Below are 13779 nucleotides of genomic sequence, written 5' to 3'. Positions count from 1 at the left end.
TGCAGCACAGAGAAAACGTGGATTAAAGAAGCTAGTTACAGTGCTGGTGGCCGTGAGCTGAATGTTAATGAATCAATCATATATATCAAATAAGGTGTCTTTAAATAGAAACTCACTTAAAACGAGGTTATGTATTGACTGGTTGACAAAACGTGACCAGAGGCTCACAGGAAATAACCCTATAGTTCCCCTAGGACCAGCGTCTGAGGGTCCTGTAGTTCATGTTCATGGTGACTTTATGGAATGTAACCATCACGAATAAGGGGCACTGACTGTGTATGTTGGGCTGTCTCTTCTGCTCCCACTCACAAAGCATGTGTGTCCTGCCCTTTCATTGCTTTCTTCTGGGCCTGGATATTGCGTCTTAACTGTGGGGCCATGGTCCAGTGATATTTCCTGGCTATAAAATGCCTACCTCCTTCCTGGGTCTTCCACTTTTTGGGGACAAGATAGGCTTATCTTCCAATGGGAAGAGGGATGGGATGACGACCTTTGTAAGAGATGGTGGGCCTCTTGCCAACTGGAGGTACACTTCCCAAGCCCTCTGTCTGCAGTCGCTAAAAACCAAAAAGTAATCAGAGTCCAGTGTTCAAAGGCTTCTACTGCATTACAGAGAAGCTTTATGGAGTCATCTTCTCTACCTTCATGAGCAGAACACATCAAGCACCATTCACCCTTTCCTTAGTGACTGAAGGACATAATTTATAAGGATGAACTACTGTGCTGGAAGATAAAATCATAGTATCCTTAATTGTTGGAATATAGGTTTTCACACCCACTTCTCCCAGTCACAGGAGGCTCCAAAACTGCAGTGCTGCTCAGTTAGCATCTTTGCTCTCTCTCAAGGGCCATGAAGATCTGCAGGGCTGCCAGCCCCTTTGCTAAAAATCCCTGCGCTGCTCAGGCCTCTGGGCAGTGCCTTCGCAGCTTCCTGCTGGGATTCTATGTGCCTGCTGGCTGTTTCCTGCAGCCTGCGCTGGTTGCTTCTGTGCCTTCCCGCTTGCTCCTCTCACCCTTCCTACTGCAGCTTCTGTTCTTCCCCACCCCACTTCTTGTCTGTCATTTAAAAACATGGGATTCATCTATCCCATGGATTTGGGGAGAATGCACCACAGAATGTCAGGGATAGAGGCGATGGATTCACATCGCTTGGGCTCAACTGTGCATCCAGGATTTTTCACCTGCTGGAATTGAGGTCATTTTGGCTGCTAAGCCTCACTTTCCTTCTCTGTAGAATGGACGCAGAAATAGCACCAGCTCACAGAGTTGCCATGAGCATTAACTGAGCTAATGTAGTTAATACTCAGAGGAGCACAGAGCCTGACACAGAGAATGAGAGTGACTGTTGATGCTATCACTGTGACAGCCAATGTCATGGAGCTGTGAGACCTTTTTGAATGCTTCTGGAAGTTTAATCAGAAGTCTGATGAGTAAGTGGGTGTTTGACTGCATGGCAGACTACATCTGTACCCAGTGAGTGGGTGACTCTTCTTTTGTCCTGGCTAATCAAGACACTGACTGGAAACTGTTGCCTCTGAGTGGTCAGCCAACAGAAGCCTGATTCCAGCTTTGTCACTGCATGGGGTAGGGGCAAGATATTCAGAGTGGTCAGCCCTTGACACAGAAGGAGAGGCCTCCTTAAATCAGAAAGGGGAGGTGCTCACCCACACATACCTCTTCACTTTTCAGGGCAGACCCCTGGCCAAGGAAACCTTGGCAGATGTTCTATCAGTGATTCGGGAGCTGCAAGGAGCAGATGGCAGTTTCAGAACAGGTCAGGAAAGAGAGGCTGGGGAAGGTCTCCAGGAAAGACCAGCGTACAGACTCAAGGACTCCTAGGTTCTGAGGTTAAATAGCCTTACTCTTCTTGTTCTGAGTCAACCAACATATCTGAGTATTATTAAACTCCAGGTTTGGGGTGAGGTGTCTAAACACACCCTAGCACATTTAGGCTGAATCGGCCAAGATATGACCTTCAAAGTGGCTTCTTCTCCAACATCAGCAGCTTCTGTCATTTGATGTTGCTACTCTGATTCCACCAGGAAGATTACTCCTCTGGGGGGCCGAGAATGACTGAGGCAGAAGCTGAGCTCGGGGAGCTCAGCTCAGGGTCCAGCCCTCATTCTCCACTTCAGGCCCCTGGCAGGGGTTTACTTGCTCAGATTTGGTTCCCAATCTCTAGGGGAAGAAAGTGGAGTTACATTCTTTTAAGTCTTGAGCTGTGGCTTGTGTTGCAGTTCAAGCCCATTCATCGTAGATCTTATGGGAGGCAGTGCCAGAGTGCTGGCTCTGGTCCTGTTACTTACCAGGGAAGCGGTGTTGTATGAGTCACTTAACATCTTTGGGCTTGTGTTCCTCGTCTTTTTTTTTTTGAAATAGAGTTTCACTCTTGTTGCCCAGGCTAGAGTACAATGGCGCGATCTCGGCTCACTGCAACCTCTTCCTCCTGGGTTCAAGCGATTCTCCTGCCTCAGCCTCCCAAATAGCTGGGATTACAGGCATGTGCTACTACATCTGGCTAATTTTATATTTTTAGTAGAGATGGGGTTCCTCCATGTTGGTCAGGCTGGTCTTGAGCTCCTGACCTCAGGTGATCCACCTGTCCCAGCTTCCCAAAGTGCTGGGATTACAGGTTTGAGCCACTGTGCTGGGCCGAATTCCTCATCTTAAAGAGGAAAGGCATCTGGGCGCAGTGGCTCAGGCCTATAATCCCAGCACTTTGGGAGGCCGAGGCTGGTGGATCACGAGGTTAAGAGATCGAGACCATTCTGGTCAACAAGGTGAAACCTCGTCTCTACTAAAAATACAAAAATTAGCTGGGCATGGTGGTGCACACATGTAGTCCCAGCTACTCGGGAGGCTGAGGCAGGAGAATTGCTTGAACCCAGAAGACGGAGATTGCGGTGAGCCGAGATCGTGTCATTGCACTCCAGTCTGGGTAACAACAGCGAAACTCCGTCTCAAAAAAAAAAAAAGAGGAAAGGCTGGAGAACTTCTAACATTTGACGATTCTGCAATTCCAGTTATCACAGGCACCAGTAAATAATAATCGTTGTAATGATAGCACCATTATTGGGCACTTATTATATACCACTGTGTTAAGTATTCTGAAAGTGGTCTTATTGTATCAACACAGCCACCTTGGCATTGGAATCATCATCTTCACTTGTTTTTCAGATGGGAAAACTAAGATTTAAAAAGGTGAAACCACCCAACATCATGCATCCAGCAAGGGCAGAGCTGGGATGCCACAATTTCTGCTTTGATTCAGGGTGATGAGATTGATTTTTTCAATCCTTTCCTTGAAGATTCACATATAAACACAGGGGCATTTTCTTGTGTTTGAACATAAAACTGAAAACCTCTCTCTACCTTCCAGGCAATGAATCAGTGACCTATGTTGTGCTACTCATCATTGTCATCCCTCATGGAAGGCACTAGTCTCCCGTGTGGCCTCACCTTGGCAAAAGGCATTTTGTCATCAATGTCTCTATTGGGCCATTCTCCATGGGAGGTGAAGGGCTGGGAGGAGATGATTTCCTCCATGCAGCTCTGAAGGCCAAGCCCACTGCTCTGCACTGCATTAGGGCAGCTGCAGGAGGAGAGAGTAGCCACTCCCAGTTTATGCACTGGGGGGAAGTAGGGAGCAATCTTTCTCTTTACGCCTAAATTTCTCCCAGCATTAATATCTCTAGACATCTAGGGAAGACTGCAAAGCAGCTGACTGGTCTCAAGCAGAGTAGAAGCAGATTGCCCCCTCCCCTACGTGACAAAGGCAGCAGAGTGGGTCACCCATGAGCAGGTCACCAGGAGCATTTAGGTGTTAGGCCTTGGCATGGCTGGTGTGGACTTCTGAAGAAGACAGTGGGCTAAGGAAATATCCCATGTGTTTCCATGGTGAAAAGGTGGCCATCCTCAGGGCTCCTTGGCCTTCCAACCACATGCTACTTCTACCATGGAGTCTCACTATGTTGTCCAGGCTGCAGTGGAGCGGCATGAGCAAAGCTCACTGCAGCCTTGAACTCCTGGGCTCAAGCGATCCTCCTGCCTCAGCCATTTGTGGAGCTGGCATTACAGGTGTGCACTACCTTGCCCGGCTACCTCTACCACTTCTAACTTCATCTGAGCAAGGGCTAAAGTTAGGTAGATATGATACTTGCAGCCAACTAGATAAAGTTAGAGGAAAGTGCATCCCATCTCCTCTATGCTTAAATAATCTATGGCTTTAAACAGTTAAGGGTCCTTTCCATTCAGAAAAGGAAACTCGGAAATATACTGCTCAGTCTATGAATTAAAATGAAAGATAATTAGATTTTGAGTCTGCCTTTGTTCAATTATGTTTTAAACCAGTCTTCTTCCCCATACCTGTTCACCAGAGGCCATGAAGGCACAAGGAGAAGTGCTCTCCCTGACTGGACAGCTGCTTGAGGCTGGGAGGGGCTGGGTGGACCCAGCTTTTGTGGTGAAGCCAGCTCTCCTCCATTGTTCACCACCAAGACCAGAGGCACATCTGACCCTTTACCCAGCCAGGACAAGGACATTCACTTCAAGGCTCCTGTGTTGACCCCTATCCCAGGTTCATCAGAGTCAGAAAAAGAATACAGCCAGGAATAGCAGAAAGAATAAATAAAAATAAATGGAAAAATCAAGACCTTTTTCCTTGGTCCTGCTTACCCGCTAAGCACACCGAGAACCAAGTTAAGTACAAAAAATGACCCTATGATGATTAGTGTAACAAAATAGATCCAGGGCCAGTCCCTTCCTACGGCATCATTGACCTGGAAGAATGGAATGATAGTTAGTGAGGCACACTCAGCAACCGAGCACGGCCAGCATCAGTCCCTGGCTCCCGGGACACTGACCCACGCAGCTCCGGGACCCAGGGACCCTCTAGGTGCAAATCAGAGGCCAAACAGCCTACCCAGCCAATGGGTCAGAATTTGTGGTTGAACTGAGACGTTTTTGTGGTTTTCCTGGACCTGTCAGGGACCCTGGGGTCCCTGGGAACCCCAGGCATGGATGGAGTGGAACCTGAGACCTTGCTCGGCTGCGTTGTGGAGAGGACATAGGAACGGTCAGCTTACCCGCTCAACACACCGAGAACCAGATTTAGAACGAAAAAGGATCCAAAGATGACCAGACTGACAAAATACACCCAGGGTAACTCATAGCCCATAGCGTCCTGCATCTGGAAAGATGAAGGAAAGTTAGGAAAGAAAAAGCAGAATTGGGTTATAGCAAAGAGGCAGGCAGCAGGTGTGAGCAGATCTGGAGGAGACAGATGGGGCTGAATGTGGGCTTTGTTCATGTGCCCCAGGATATCTGTGTTACCTGGGGCATCACCCATGTTCAAAGGATCTCCCGTGACCGCAGGGGACCTCGGCTAGCTCTGCCTCAAGAGGAATCACGGCCTCTCTGTTGTGTTATTTTCTGGAAAACAAATACTTCTCCAATGTTTTCTATTCACTTGTCTGAGAAAATGGGTCACCTCAAAAAATAATTTCTTCAGCACGGGATGGTTTTAGCTCACTTGGGTTTGCACGAACATTAAGCCTTTGGTTGTACCTGAAGGCTCTTGACCTTTGTGTATGAAGTACTGTAGCGCCTGCTGACAGGCCTGGAGAACTGAAACCTTAGAAGATGTGTGAGGAAAGATAACCTTCCTCAAGGGCTTGCCACCTGGACCCTGGGCCCAGCCCAGAAGTTAGAGGCTAAACCCCAGTGCTTCACATATACCGCGGGCCACTGGTTGGGAGAGGTAATCATTTTGCTTTATGCATTCAGAGAAAGGTCCTGTGACTGCAGCCACAGCTTAGATGTGGAAATGGTCCTTAACATGGAAACGGATGGTAACTACTGGATGGTGGAGAATGCCCTGAAAAGTCACAAACCCCTATGGCAGTCGGAGGCAGTGGAGCCCGGAGCTGGCTCCTGGATGCTGTGGGGAGCTCACCGTTGCACATCTCTTCCCAGCTTCATGTTCAGTGACCACACTGGTAGCTTGAAACTAACCGTGGTGGAAATATTTACACCACAGAGATAGGCAAACAATATATATCAGCCTCCTCTACCCGTTGCTTCTAAGATATGACTAAATATTTATCAGCCTCACCACTAGCTGGAGGGTGGATGTGAAGATAAACTGCAGAGCTGTTAATCTGCAGTTTATCTTCACATCCACCCTCCAGCCAGTGGTGAGGAAACTTATTCTGATTTAGTTTCTCAAATCTATCTCTTCTGATGTTTTCTGACTAAACTGGGTTAAATTCTACCTTCTTAAAAATGAGTCCAACTCTGTCCTTGTGAAATTAGATCATAGAAACCCAAACTTCCAAAGCACCCAAGAGTCCTGAATGATTCACATCAATGAATCTCAGCGTGTGGTCCATGGACTAATAGCCTCAGCGTCATCTGGGAACCTGTTCAGAAATGCATATACCTAGACCTCACCCTGACACTGTGGGGGAGGCCCAGCAACCCATATTTTAACAGGCCCTACAGGTGATTCTGATGCATGCGTGAGCACGACTGATCACACTGTTGTTCTCTCCACAGCTCCCAGGTTCAAATGTAACAAGGCAAGTGTTGTGGCTCGCCATGTACCCCCGCAAGGTTGCACAGCAGTGATCCTCAAAGTGTGGTCCTAGGGCCACCAGCATCAGAAACATTTGGCAGAGTTGTTAACAAAGCAGATTCCTGCCCGTTCCCCTAACCTCTCAAGATAGTCCACTGTCTGCATGTTAACCTCCCCAGGTGATTCTAGGTATGCTCAAGTTTGATAACAACCTCACAATTTCCACCCAGGGACCTCAAAGGAGTTCAGGATAATAATGCCCTCAGCCCTTGGGCTTTGCAGTCTCGGCAGCCTCATGCATTTGCCTAAGTACGCTGGATAAACATTATGTTCTCTGCTTGCCAGAAAGACTGAGAAGTACTGAGGGGTCTGGCTAGTCTGACTTGTTTGAAGTGTTACACCCCAGTATGTCCTTTACAGATTCATTCTTACGTATCTGATATTACTAAATTTTGGGTAGGAAAATTCACCCAATATAGTCATTGTGAATAGTGCAAATATTATGTCTGGGGTCCCTGTTTGAGGGAGCCCACACTCATGAGGAGGTAAGATCCCCAATGTGTGTCCACTTGGCCATGCTATGGTGAAATTCATTTGAACGTGGGTTCACTAAGCACGCCCATTTTCCTGTGTCTGCTCTGCTTTCCCAGAGCACTTCCCATGTGATAACTGCATCATGACCTATTTATTACATTATTATTTGCCGTTTGACTTCCATGCTAGAATGTGAGCTCTCCGAGGACTCTCCTGGGCTATGGGCTGATTTTTAGAGGTTCAAGATGGGAAACAGCAGGTGAGGGCAGGAGGCAGGAGAACAGATGAGAGATGGAGATGGTAAGGCCAGGGTGGTCCTCAGAACCCCATCATCTGGGTGAGCAGTACTCGGCTGCCACAGAAGGCGATTCTCTGGTCTGCCTGGCTCTGGTCTGAAAGGCAAGCTCTCCTTTCATTTCCCTCTTACTTTTTCCTCTGTATTCTGGGCCACCTACTTTGGGGGGCTGGCTGAGTAGAGAACGCATAAAGCTGGGTGGCTCTAAAATAGGGCGATGCCTGGAGTCAGGAGATTGATGTCCTAAAGCAGCTGAAATGGAGCTATTAAGAAGACAAAGAATAAAGTCAGATTTTTTTTAATGACCCAGATTGCTGACACCCTTATTCAGAGGTGAAATAAAGGATAGGTCTTCTAGAACCATTAAGTCATGTTCCTCAGTTCATTGTCTGTAGCCTTGAGGGCATCCAGGCCCAGGAACTGGCAGGATGGCCCCTGACTTGGCTGAAACAGCCTCACTGCAAAAGGAGGGGGCATTGAATGAAAACTCCCAGAGACCCTTAGGAAACCAGCATCTAATTCCTTGAAGGGAACCCAGACTTAAACCCTCAAGTCCACCTTTTATCTTTCCTCAAAAAGATAAATAGGGGAATAAGCTTCCCTAGCCCATCTCCTCAAGGCCACTCTTCAGCCCAGCAGCCTTCCATGGGTTTTCAAGCTGTGTGTACCTTTCCTGTAAGGTTTTTGGCACAGGCACTGTGGATCCAAAAAGACTGAATAGTTTCAGCAAATGTGGAGAGAGAGGCTGACACCTGCCATCAAAAGGCAGGAGGTGCAAAGCTGTGAAAGCCATGGTGCTTTACACAGAGTGTCACTGGGGGACAGGATCTGCTGCTGCCAGTGAACGCGTCAGCTCAGGGCAACAGCCCCATTAACCTGTGTCTTTCATAACCTATGTCACCTTGCTTGCTGGAACACGGGCGGGCGGCTGCCTTACCGGAGCACGGAGTGAGCAGGATGCTGAACAGGCTCTGCCCGGCTCCTCCCAGCTCCTCCCCACCCCTGCACCCCTGTTATTGTGTGCTGAAAACCCAGGAGTGCCTCAGAGCCCAGGTAAAAGCTTAGTTTACATGGTGTAAGGAAACAACAAGCTCTGAGCACCAAGTTGAGCCAACAAAAAAGTTCCTCCCTCCCCGTATTTAAAAATCCATGAAATCAGATGGACTCATGCACTGACATCATGTGGGAGGTTGGGATCTCTCTTAGAGTGGCGGCCCCCAATCTGAAGACCTGTGCAGAGGACAGCTGGCTCACAGCCATAGCAATGTCAAGAGAATCTAAAACCCAGGTCTCTGCAGCCTCCCAAACTGAGACAAAGCTTGCTTTCCCCAGGCAGAAAGCCTTCCCTCCTGGTCCAGCAAAGCCCCACTTAGTCCTGGAGTGCTCTGTGCCCCTCAGGGCTGTCCTGCTCCCACAGAGGGCACTGCATGAATGGCTCAGCTGCGTTCCTCTGCATGTCCCACACCTCTTTCGATAGACCTGAACTGCCTGGGTAGGCCTTATTCTTCTCAGCGCTCCCATATCCCTTGTCCCAGGAAACAGCAAATGTTCAAGAAATGTTTGATAAATTAAATTATAGAATCATAAGGACTCATCTAATGCCAACAAAATAAATACAGTGAAACCCAATAAATAAATAAATAAATAATGGCTTTGAAAGATGCTGACTCTCTTCCTTGATATGCTTCTGAACAGCAAGTTCACTGTTGAGATCAGGGATTCTCTGTTTTACGCAACAGGTGCACTGAGGGGGTGGCACGGAAGCAGGTGAAAAGTCAGGCAGGTACCACCGATCCTGAGTAGGTCCTAACATGGCCTCTACTCCGATGCCTGAGAAAGGGCCCTGGATGCTGCTTCTAGGATACTCGAGGGTTTCTCAGCTACTCACTTAGAATGACTCTTAGGTCATCAGCAGAATTCAGCTCTACCTTTTATGAAGCCTTCAGCAACTCTATATTCTGTAGTGAAAGAAGGCGGCTTTGTGAAGATAGAGTAGAAAAAAATAGGGTAAAACACCCCAATTCAACCCGCTTGGATGCAAAACGCCTTTGTCATAAACAAGGGATATTTCAGCTGCACAAAGATCAGATATTAATAGCTTTCTTGTGTGTGTGTGTGTGTGTGTGCACGCGCGTGCGTGTGAATTTAGGAGGAATACCTTCTCTGCACATCCAGACACGTAGTGGGATGGCAAGATGAAGAGTGGAGCTGACAAGTGACTTATGAAAAGTTAACTCAGCACACTTTTGTTCGAAGGGTCTCCTGTTGGCCAAATGAAAACAAATCCCAGATACTAGAGAAAACACTATTTGTGACTCTGAAAACCTTTCTTTTGTATGATTTCTCATTATTTTTTATAAACTTATTTTTAAGCTTAATTTTTAACTTTAAAAAACATCAGTAGAAGAACTGATCATGGAGAAATGAATGCAGGGGGCAATGGGTGGTGTCAGGGAGAGGGTGGCCCCAATAGGATGGGAAGGGACATGGGCCCTGGATAACACAGGCCAGAGGCTCTTTACTGTGGCTCACAATGTGCAGTGTTCTTGGGGATCCCGAAGGGCATGGAGTGAACAGAAGTCAACAGAATGCTCCTGATGAAGAATTATTCAGGCATCGAGATTCCTAAAGAGCTAGAAACAGTTCTCTAGTGTGATGCCTAGTCTAGCTGCTGCCCCCCCTCCCACCATTCTCACCTGTAACCTTCTGCGTGTGTCCCAAACCCCAGATCAGTGGCCATGTCATTCTGTTTCCTATGAGGAGGGGGCTTGTCTCAAGTGCTGAATACAAAGTCAGCACTGAAAACACGTTTAATTGATGGATGTTTCTGTCACCTGATTGTGATTGCCCACAATGTGTAAACAGGTCATGCTCAGAGTTCCAAACCAACTTGAATTCTCAGAGCATGCCTTCGAATCCTAAAAAGGTCCTACAAAGGAGGTTGACCCAGCAACCTCTTCCATCTTTGAGAAGGCACATGGGTAGACCATGGGAGACAAGCCAGCTTGAATTACATGCAAAAGAGTAGGCATGTTTCGATTTTTGAAAAAAACAGACAAACAAACAAAAAAAAAACATGTGTAAGTAAGAATGGAAACCGATGATAAGATTACACGTTAGGTTCTTCCCTCCTTGGTGCTTCACTGCTTCTGAAGAAGGCCAGTGCTTTTTATCTGATCCCACTCCCCACACCTACTCATTTGTTTTTAAGAGGCTTGGACATTCTGAGACGAAATCATGAGCCTTTGGCTTAAGAAGTAATTTCCTAAGGAAACCACATCCCAAACCCGAGTTTTGTTTAGTTTCCAAATGCCTGGTGCCCGCCCTCCCTTACTGTGTCATCTGCGCACTCCTCAAACAGGATATTAGGTAGAAGAAATGTTTTCAGAAAATTGCTCGGCTTACTGGGGCCTCAACGCAATGCATGGCCAATGGCTTTCATAGCTGAATCAATGTTCAAGTGTTACTTGACCAAGTCTGATCTTATTTTTAGTCCACTCTTCAAAATCGTAACAATGGAATGCAATAACGGATGTTAGGGGAAAAGAGAAAGAGACTCCGTATCACCCACAACAGGAAGCAAGCACTGCCCTCTGCTAGGTGCCCTCCCGTGTCCCTTCTATCTCAGGCCATCTCCAGTGGCTGACCAATCAGTTCTTTGATGCTTTAGTGACCTATTCTTTCCAGCTGTTTGGTGATTTAGAATGAATGCCACTCTGGGATTTCTGTGCATCACTATACTTGAAAATCTTGGCTGCTCCTTCTCAAGTCCTTTAGACTTGCCCTTTGTGCTTGAAGGACAATTCATTTTTCTGAGTTAAAGACCTTACTTCCCCCCTTCTTCCCTATGGAAACTATCTCCCTAGATGAATTCAAAGCCAGCAGCATCATACCAGTACCAGGAGGTTCAATAGGTTAGATTCGCAGCGCTTTCAAACTCTGGCTTGGAAATCAGAATCACCTGAAGAGCTTTTTCAAAATGCAGATAGTGGGGCTCCAACTTCAGAGCTTCTAATTCAATGGCTTGGAGGGAGGTTTGGATATTTTTATATTTACAAAGCTTTATGTTTGATGCTAAAACATTCTCTGATTTGAGAGTCTGTGCTTTAGAGATACTGGCCTAGAGGCTAAGGAGGAGGGACGCTGGAGAGAAAGAAGAGGGAGAGGGAGGAAGAAGGAAGAAACGGCCATAGAAAGGTCAAAGCAATTAGAGAAATTGAAAGCAGGAGCACTGGGCTAGGAAGGGCTTCTGTCATGAATACCCAGGTTTCAGTTTTAGGTGTGTGTGTGTGTGTGTGTGCACGTGTGTGGATACACACGCAGGCGTGTACACACACACAGATGCGCGCACACACACACACACACAGACATTTTGGGAAGGTGCTGGGAAAATCAGAGAGAGGCATGTCCCATGAGCCTGGGATTGTTTCTTCACCTCTGACACTCTTTCCATTCCCAGCCTGAGCTCTATCTCACGCACCCCAGGGGAGAAGGCACAACACAGCTGCTGAAAATTGGTGGCTGCAGTTGTTGCTGCTTCTGCTTCCCTGCTCCGGCTGTCATTATGACAGTATTTCTTTGGTTTACATCTGGCTGGTGGGGCATCAATGACTTGTAGTGGGGGAGAAGAAGGGAGTGGTGAAGGAGGAACACAAAAATACATCAGCAAAGGAAATCATATCTATTCCTACCATCCCCCCACCCTCCTTTGCCACCTGCCCTCCGTTTGATGCCATGGAAGGCATGGATCTGAAGCTTATGGGATGAGGCCTCAAAGCACAGTTTCACACAATCATTTATTCTATGGCCTGTAAGCAGAAACTGCCTGTTGGCTGAAGGATGTTTCTTTCTTTGCCTGGCCAGAGGGACCCACACAAGAAAGAAAGACGAGTTAGGGCCACTTGGGAATTTGGTCTGCTTTGCTAAACAAAACAAATTTGCCTAAGTGTAAGAAGTTCATCTCCCCTCTGTCTTGTGAATTATTCAAAACCGAGTTCTTATTGATCATGAACCTGAGAAATGTTTTCCAATATTTCATTTGAGTTTGAGGCAGAGGGGATGTGACCTTTGTCACAGCACAGCAGCCTTGCCATGGCACGGGTCCAGGCACGTCGCCATAATTTGATTTAGAACTTAGTTGACTGAGCTACTTGGACTGGACTGGACTCTGAGGACTAAATCCTCGGAGCCTAGGAGCACCCCGGGTATGCAAGGACACTCAGGAAATATTTGCTGGGTACAAGGTCCTTGGGCAAGTTTCAAATCATCACTTACAGAGAGAGGTACACATGTCAGAGCAACACTAGGTTTTGGCATGTTGCCTATCACATAAAAATTCAGAAAGAGGGTTTTTGAATCAATAGGACATCGTGCTTTTAAAGAAATCATGTGATAGAATACTGTGCACCACATGTCTGTACAGTTACAAAACTCTTCCTTCCGATTCAGGAAGAAGTCAGCGCCTCTCCTGGCATGGTTTCCTTTTGATCTGGCAGCTCCGCTCAGCAGGAAGCCTTCGCTCCCCTCACTCTTCCCTGCTTTGGTTTGTAGACTTGTTCCCTGAGCAGGCTCTTAGATTGTTTTCACGATGGCCAAATAAGTTTGCCTATTTGCAAAACTCTGAAGGAGATGGTATTTTTAAGACTGGCAGCATGCTTCATTCGCCCAAATTCTGGAGGACAACGCTGGATTCTGGCAAGTCATTTCTCATGCTGAAGTTGGAGACACTCTGAATAATATATTTTCTGGAGTTTTTCCTAATAATGGACTTTGCCAGAATGGAGACAGCTCAAATATGGAGCGTGGATTTGCCTGCGGGGTAGGCAGCTAAAAAATCTGGCACTTTAGAGGCTCGAAGCCTGGCAAAGCAGTGTTGGCTACTGGATAATAAAAGGGGCAACTTTAAGGTAAATGAAGATTTACTGTTGACTGTGGCTCTTGAGAAGTGGTATTTCTATATCTAATGCATGTGGGGCTTAAAACCTAGATGAGGGGTGGTTAGGGCAGCAAACCACCCTGGCACATGTATACCTATGTAACAAACCTGCACGTTCTGCACATGTATCCTAGAACTCAAAGCAGAATAAACATTTTAAAACGTGTATTTCTAAATAGGCATGACATGACCAGCAGCCTGTTTTGGCAATAGTGAAATGCTGCCAGTGCATTTGTGTGGTGGACTATTCTAATATGTGAAGATTAAAATAGAAAGTAAAAATTGAACAGCATGTCACAATGCTACAAAATTCAATAAAAATGGTTTCTTTATATAATTTCTTTTCAGAAGACCAGGACTGACTTTTCCTCTTCACCCTAAGAATTCGTAATTCTGCCTTCTAGCGCCCTTTTGAGGAAAGGGGCAAGAAAAGGATGAGGG

At 46.8% G+C, this 13779-nt stretch overlaps 1 protein-coding gene across 50 annotated transcripts in view; it reads right to left on the bottom strand.

The window, feature by feature from the left end:
* Positions 1–13779, bottom strand: part of CACNA1C (calcium voltage-gated channel subunit alpha1 C) — a 725791-nt gene that overhangs the window by 184752 nt on the left and 527260 nt on the right. For 30 of the 50 annotated variants that reach the window (XM_078338403.1, XM_035258332.3, XM_078338402.1 and 27 more), the window contains exon 8: positions 5085–5188. In XM_078338403.1, the coding sequence (XP_078194529.1) occupies positions 5085–5188 (104 nt within the window). Of the gene's footprint in view, positions 1–4674; positions 4779–5084; positions 5189–13779 lie in introns of all 50 variants that reach the window. The other 20 variants (XM_035258325.3, XM_035258341.3, XM_035258352.3 and 17 more) reach the window with 1 other exon arrangement.

The sequence above is a fragment of the Callithrix jacchus genome, chromosome 9 (assembly GCF_049354715.1).
Source record: "Callithrix jacchus isolate 240 chromosome 9, calJac240_pri, whole genome shotgun sequence".
In the NCBI taxonomy this organism is placed as follows: Eukaryota; Metazoa; Chordata; class Mammalia; order Primates; family Cebidae; genus Callithrix; species Callithrix jacchus.
Note: the sequence above shows the minus strand (reverse complement) of the source record. Positions and strands in the feature narration are given on the sequence as shown.